Source organism: Metopolophium dirhodum, chromosome 6, assembly GCF_019925205.1.
Source record: "Metopolophium dirhodum isolate CAU chromosome 6, ASM1992520v1, whole genome shotgun sequence".
Classification (NCBI taxonomy): domain Eukaryota; kingdom Metazoa; phylum Arthropoda; class Insecta; order Hemiptera; family Aphididae; genus Metopolophium; species Metopolophium dirhodum.
Genome location: NC_083565.1, coordinates 17,403,699 through 17,411,795, shown reverse-complemented (window position 1 = coordinate 17,411,795; position 8,097 = coordinate 17,403,699). Strand labels below are relative to the sequence as shown.

Genomic DNA, 8,097 nt, shown 5'->3' with positions numbered 1-8,097 from the left:
AATTTAAAAATGTAATTAAGTAATTTAACACTTTGACAAATTTTATAAATAAAAAAAAATAATCCTATATTAATTACTCAAAATAATTTTATTCATCAATTTTTTTTTAAATCTTGTATTTTTATCTATAATGTAGGTTATATCTAGGTATTTGTGTCTTATGTCCATTATTATTACTATTATTATTATTATTATTATTATTATTTATTATGCTTATACTCACACATGATTGTATAAAGTATAGTAATAATAAGCATTTCAAAAATGTCTTCTTCGTAATAAGAGAATTTAACAATGAACCAATCGCGTGATGTACATGTATATATGCATTTGTATTATGAGAATTGCAATTGCATAATAAAATATTAAGTCCTTATAGATGACACAAATTTCGCTCTAGATCATACGCATAATGCCATAATACATCATATACACGGTAAGTAGTTAGTAGTTTGTTATGGAGTAGTACCTATCTAGTGTAGCTAATAGATCCAACGAGTATCACGCTATGCTGGTTGTGAACAGTCGGATTGTAGACACCTTCACTAGTGGTGCAGTGTTTACGCGGTAACGGTGTTCATTTTATATTGCTAAGGAATAAGATTTATTTTCGATTTTCGTATTTTTTATTATTTATTTTCTCCCGCTTAGTGTATTTTATTTGTTTAATTTTAAATGTAAATTCTGATCAAACTTCACCATGACTTGTTCGGACAAGGGATATACTAGGATCAATATCCTTTCTACATGCAGTAGATCGGTAGAAACTGCTAAACACAAACGAATTTTTATTTCTAAAAGGTAATATAATAAATTTTTAAGCAATTTTTTTTAATAAAATTAAAATTATATTTCTAAACAGTCATTGGAATTGTTTTTAATTATATTATGTAATTAGCAAGTATAGAAATGTGTTTGTAAAAATTTCGTGATTCATAATAAATAATAACGTTAATTCTTTGATTTTTATTTCATTATTATACTATAGTACCTACACTGTGGATTTTACTGTTTATTATTACTTATTTATTAAACGGAAATAAAGACGATATATAGGTAGGTAATTTGAAAATTGTGAACATTAAACTCTGTTGTAGGAAGTGGAAACCTATTATATATTTACATCGGTTATAAAATATAAACACTTCAATTAGTATTAGGTTTTAACAAGTTTTGAATACCCACTATTTGTATTTATAGAGTTTTATTACGTATGAGTAAATCATTTGAAACTTAACTTAACGGTATTTAAAGAATAATATTGGTTGAACTGCTTTAATTGTATCAATATTTTACACAACGTATATTTCATATAATTTATGACTTATAAACTCATAACTCATAAGAGTAATATTGGAAATTTTTATTGGGAGGAAGGCTTTATTTTAAGTCAGTATTTGATTTAGGTACTTAACATCTAAGCTAAATGTTTATTTTATTATATAAAACGCAATGGACGTAACTTGATAGGGTATTAGGGTATCTTCTATGACAATATTTTGCTTATTACTTTATGTAGGGTTTTCGGCTTTCACTAAGCATACTCATCACCATTTTCGTTTAATATAAACATTTATTAAAATTCTGGTTTTTGAAGTTTTAAAGTAAACTTAATAGAATTATAGGTATATATACATATTTTTAAATAGGTAGGTACTTAGATTGTATATATCTAACATTTATGGAATCTGGTAATACAAAGACGTTTTTTCTAATCAAAACCAAACTATTTTACAGTACCTACTACCTACACATTACCTACATTTTTTACTACAATTTAGTATTTAAATGTATTAAATAAAAATTTGAACAAGTAGGTAGTTATTAAAATCTAAAATCTAAATACTACGGATAATATAGCGTCATTAAAAATGGTTTTACAAAAATAGTTATAATATTAAATCTAGTACCTACTTATTAAACTCAGATATTTTTTAAAAACTATAAAATGTTAATAGATTACTATTAATTATTATAATTTTAAAATCATTATATCTTATAAACATATTATTATGGACCTATTATATTTAGTACACGAAGTTAAATAACACAAAAAATACTCAATAAAATTTTGATTTTAGATACATTAACATTTAAAAAAAGTCACCTTAGAAGCTTACAGAAAAACTAAAATTCTCATTTGAAAAAAAAATTGAATAAGCATAAAGTAATCATATTTTTCCATTACTTATTTGTTTAAATTCAAATTCCTACAAATCGAAAAGGCATTTTCGATAGTAGTTACGTTTCTAATTATTACGAAATATTAAGGGATCATTACCCTATTTAACTTTTAGAGGGGCGATGACCTCCTCAGCTTCTCCTCCTCCTCCTCTTCCACTCATAACCCCTATAGTTATAATAGTAACTTAATTTAAGAAAAACTAGTATCTGGTTCATTAATTGTCTTCAATTTTCTTGTAAAATTCTGCAGTGATAAAATTAACTATATGCATTTTGATAAAAAATTAAAATGTCATATAGTTATTATTGTTATCCTAAAAATATTACCGAAAGCCTTGGCTCTTGACTACCTTCTTAACTGTGCTACTTATGACAAAATATGTATGATGTAAATATATGCATTGTTTATTTTGAACAAAACTGTGTTCACTATATTATGTTTGTTATTCAAATAACATGTTATGTTAAAAAAAACATACTATGTATAAACATATTATATGCCAGTTTTATTAATATTTATTATTGGTCATTGATGTCCTGTTGAGAAATTATTACAATAGGGATGAAGTAATTTTTAAGTTTAAGAACATTTTAATAATATGCTCTGTCATTTGCATGCTGGGTCTGGGGATATTTTTTAGTTTTATGTAACCTTTACTTTAACCATGAGTTTTGAGTTCGTAAAAAACACAATAAAGAGTACAATAAAATAAAATGTTTTTGTTTTCAGAACTAGCGAACTTGTTGCGCTCATGGCAATTTCATCAACTTTATTTTTATTCTTACACACCAGGGATCTGCATACGCGACTTCGATCATTACAATCAGTTACGAATTCTGCATCAACTTCAGGTAAATTGTAGATTTTGTAAAAATAAATAATCTAAATAGGTATTTATTATCATTTAATAATGCACAAATCATATACAATTATATTCAATTTATCTTCCTGTGGTCGGTAAGAGTTAATATAACATCGTTACCTCGATATTCTTTAGATTTATATAATATTTGAGTTATACACTTATACCTATTTCGATATTCTTTAGATTTAATTAATATTTGAGTTACCAATTCAACAATCATTGACGTAAACTATCATAATATTTTAAACTAATATAGAGCAATAATATTGGGTTTTTTTGGAAATCACTTTAAACTTGGCAGATTGTATCAAATAAAATTCTACGATTATTTTTAGCAATGTTGTATTATTGCATACAATCCAGAAAATAATGAATTTGATCTGATGACTGGTAAATTAAAGAACAAAATGCATGTTGATCGTTATGGATCACAGTGCATTAAGAATGACGGAGCGTTATTTTTAATAGTTCCAGCTTAACAGATTTTATAAAGTAATAAAATAATTGTTTTAAAGCACATTTGTCGTGGCTATAAATGAGTATACAAAAAAAGTAGGTCAGCGCATTTCGGTGGTGGATGTTTGTCTATCGGACCTATATCGGACCCTTCGGGCCTCGGACAGGATAGTGTAATTTTACTGTATTCGATTTGAATGCAATGATTGCATTCGATAAAAAAACGATTCTGAGCGGACAAGGGAATCTTTTTTACTTAATTTTATTCGTTTCTATAGTGATAAACAAAGCGTTTTAAGAACAGCTTAAGAACGATTTATATAAATAGGTATAATTTATATAATTATAATTTATAATTAGGAAATATCATAAAAATGGAAAAAAATATAAAAGAAAAGAATAAGCTCATGAATCACTCAAATATTTTGAAAATTTTACCATATCTAGGCAAGGCTAATATAAGTAAACAACCCAAATTACAACAAATAAACTCTCAAAATTAAAATGTCTATAAATAGCTCAAAAATGGCTAAAATTTTCCGAACTTAAAACCGTAAGGAGCAAAATCCAAAATACAACAAAAAATATCTCTGGTCATTTTTCATTTGAAGTAATATTTCTTGTAGAAAACGTCGTCCGTAATTATTTAATATTATAAAATCGTGAAATCGTACGTTTTTTCTCCTTTAACCGCTTTTATTTCGAGTAGCGTTTCGAAAATCGAAAAATTACCTCTTTAAAGTACCAGCTCAAGAACATTACTTTTCAGAAAAGATGCTATACTTGATACTTTTGAGCAAGTTTAGAGGGATAAAAAGTGTTTACAAAATAAAAAAGAAATAAACATCATTGTAAAACCATTACATTCCTCGCTCCGCTCAGAAAGTGGTTCATATATTACGAATCAAGCAATATTAATCTGAAATTATTATAATACTATAGAAATGTTTATTTTTTTAAACTCTTATACCTATAAGATATGTATGATTTAAATAGTTTTTGTATTTTTAGTTATAGCTCACCATCATTTATTAAAATAGTATAATATACTAAAATAGTATTGTAAAATAATTATTAATTTTCATGTAGGCGTATAATTTTATTTAATATTTAACTAAACAGTTTATAAGATTAAATAAGATTTCAGGTTTAAAGGGACCAATAATTAAGTACTGCATTGAAGGTAAATTCAAAATTATTAAATGTCACTAATTTGTTTATTTTGAACTTTGCTGTGTACATGATAAATATTTTGTTGAATTTAAGAAAATAGTTGTAAAAAATAAAAATGTAGGTATTAGAAATATTGTAGCTTTTACAATATTATTAAATAATTATTTCAGGATAGACAATGGGGCCACCTATTAGCTAAAAGTCTCACTTAATTAAGCTATTAAATAGTTTTTACAATTACATTTTTGATAAACATTATAAAAATATATAAAATATATGTGTATGGAGTAATTGTAATTGGTAAAAAATTCTCATAGTAATATATTAAACCTAAGTGGCTATAGTACATGGATTCTTTGCTTCAGACAATATTGTATTTTTATTTAAAGTCTATATTATACCGTATATGGATTATAATTTGTAAAAAATACCTAAATATGTACGAGTTTAAACTTTAAAGGTACCTAGATATTTCATGGTAGTTTCTTTTTAATAATAAATTTAAACATTTTTTTTGATTTAATATAACTAAAACGTGTCAACTATAAAAATAAATATTGCTTTTAATTATGTTGGTCAATGTTTATTTTATTTAAAAATTATAATTTAAATGAATTTATTTAATTGCATTTTTTTAAATTTGAAATTATTATCATAATAAGTTATTATAAATTATTTTTTTTGCACAGCAAGCTTTTGTTCTCGTTTTTACTTTTGAGGTGGCTACAGTGACTCACCATGTATGTATAGAGAGTATGTATATACAAAAATACATTAAGCAATACGTTCACGTACGACGGACTAGCCTGACAAAAGATGACCGTTTTTGTTCTTTTCCCACTGGACGACTGACCATCATTAGTCGCTATCGTTGTTTTTAAAAGAAGTAATGTTACAAATAAATGTGTATGCACATCTTTATGGAACGGACACTATATGCCCCGTGCCCTACATTAAAACGACACGACATTTCATTATTTAAAAACTTTATTTTTCCCGCCGCCTATTCAAAAATGAGATTAAAAAACCAACTATACTTTCTCTTTTGTAATCTTACCACGGGTGCAAGAATATAATAGTGTAATTAAAAATATAATAATAACTAATAGCTACAAGTGACTTTTTTTGGGAAAAATTGTGTATTTTTTTTCACTTTAATTTCACAAGTTACTTATACTTATTCTGTACTGTACTTAAATTAAGTAACTTAACTTATAGGAAAATGCCAAAATCTTTTTAAAAAATCAATGTAGGCTAACCGTTCCGTTGCACGATTTACGATTGCATGTACGCAGACTGTAGAGTGCGAATTTCACTGTATCTCAAGTTCCGTGAATTAAAAGAATCTTGTTTTACCTACATCTTGTAGTACCTATCTAATTTTTATGTCATTGTAGATGTCATGGTTGGATAAAGCATTACGTTTTATTATGGTTTTAAGTTTGGTAATAAATCAAAATTCATTATATACAAAAATAGGAATTTTTACGATGTAGGCATAAATTAAAAATGTAAATTTTATTGGGTTCTTCAGGTAATTTTGTAATTTGTATTAGTAAAATTAAATACATAAACTTAATATAACCGGGAATATAGCAAATATGTAGTAGTTGTATACCTATAATATATTATTATAGGTATTATGTGCACTATTAGAACTCATTATTAGGTTTATACGTACCTACTATATTAGGTATATGCGGTAACTACCGTGCTACACAAATAAAGTAGGTATATGGCTGTATAAAATACATTACATATACTATCTGTGTATAAATATTCCATGTTTCAACTTTAAAATTAGTAAAAACTGCTTTTGTTTTATATAGTACAGATAGGTATAGTTACATTTTTAGAATAAGATAATATTTATTTGCAGATTTAATAAATACATTTGTCCAAAATTTTATTTGAAGCTTTGAAATAATTATTTTAATTACCTAATAGAACAATTTTACTTTTTTTTTAATAATCATAATGTTTAATGGACCTTCTAGCACTTGTTTACGTGTCCCTAATCTCTGTCTCATTTAAAAAAAATCTAAAATGTATGAATTAAAGCAGCAAACAATTATTTCTCTACTGTTATTTTATTTTTCATATTAGTAAAATTAACTTATTTAATAACATCTACTAGAATATTAAAGACGAATCTTTCATCTTTCATTATTTTTAATAAATAAATATAATGTGACTACACAAAGTATATATATATGACACTATAATATAAATAAAATATAGTTTATTTACGTACCAAGGTATTGCATGTACCCACCATGGTACGAGTATAGTCTATACCTACCATATGCTCGGTTAACAACTTAAATTTAATTTTTAGATTCTGCAGTGAAAGCATATTTATTTTAAGTCATTCGCTATTATGTTAATGTATAATAGGTACAGATGATAAATGAACCATGCTTTCATTTGTAATATATTAACGCAAACCTTGTAAAAAATCGAACATATTTCCGAAAATTGTTGAGAGAAAGTGAACGAATATTGCCATTGACCTTTACCTTTGACACGATAATGCCTCAAGGTAAAATTCAATATTCGTATTTTTGTATTTATTATTGTATTTATTATATTATTATATACTATTGACTCCAAATTAGGTATTTACGAAACTTGACCGATGATGTATCGTGTAGATACATCTGTTCTCAATAATGGACAGCTGATCAGAGAAAACATGTTTTATAATTATATACAGAATATACTAATAATAATATAATAAAGCCTATCATTATGTTATTATCAAATTCAATTATATGATATTTGATTAATCAAAACATCATGTAAATAGACATTCAATGAGGAAAAAAAAATACTTAGGATTATTCAATTTTATAAAACTAACGATAAACCTCCAAAAAGTGTATAATGGCTTTATTGTTTTTAAAAATAATTATCAACATATTTAGTTTCTTATTTTCTTATTTTCTAAAATTAATAGTTATGAATACATATTGTATACAACTAATTTAATAACCTTTAAACAAAAATCAATGCTACTAATAAAAATATATTAAGTATAAATTGAACAGAAATTAATTAATTATACCTTATGGCTAATATTAATTTATCAATGCTGCCATACCCATAATATTATATTATATAATTAATTGATGATTAAAAGCAGGAAAACAAGACGTGTAATAAATATTTAGTTTACATTTGTAAATTAAATTACTACTCATCTTATATATTATATATTGTCCCAACTCCCAATAACATTTTATATTTTTTTTTAGTGGTATATTCTAGATTAAATCTAATGAAAGCATTTACATTCACTCTTTCTAAACTCAATGTAATGACCGTTTCGAAATAATAACCCGGATTGTACACTTACCTATATTGTATATACACAAATGTTTATAATATGTACATCGTTTCCTCTCTCTACATATCT

The 8,097-nt window shown here is 25.2% G+C and overlaps 1 protein-coding gene across 1 annotated transcript in view; it reads left to right on the top strand.

The window, feature by feature from the left end:
• The first annotated feature begins 490 nt into the window (after positions 1 to 490).
• Positions 491 to 8,097, top strand: part of LOC132946993 (heparan sulfate 2-O-sulfotransferase pipe) — a 31,145-nt gene continuing 23,538 nt past the window's right edge. Inside the window, exons 1-2 of the mRNA XM_061017158.1 lie at positions 491 to 801; positions 2,915 to 3,036. Coding sequence (XP_060873141.1) covers positions 701 to 801; positions 2,915 to 3,036 — 223 coding nt within the window. The 5' untranslated portion in view covers positions 491 to 700. The remainder of the gene's footprint in view (positions 802 to 2,914; positions 3,037 to 8,097) is intronic.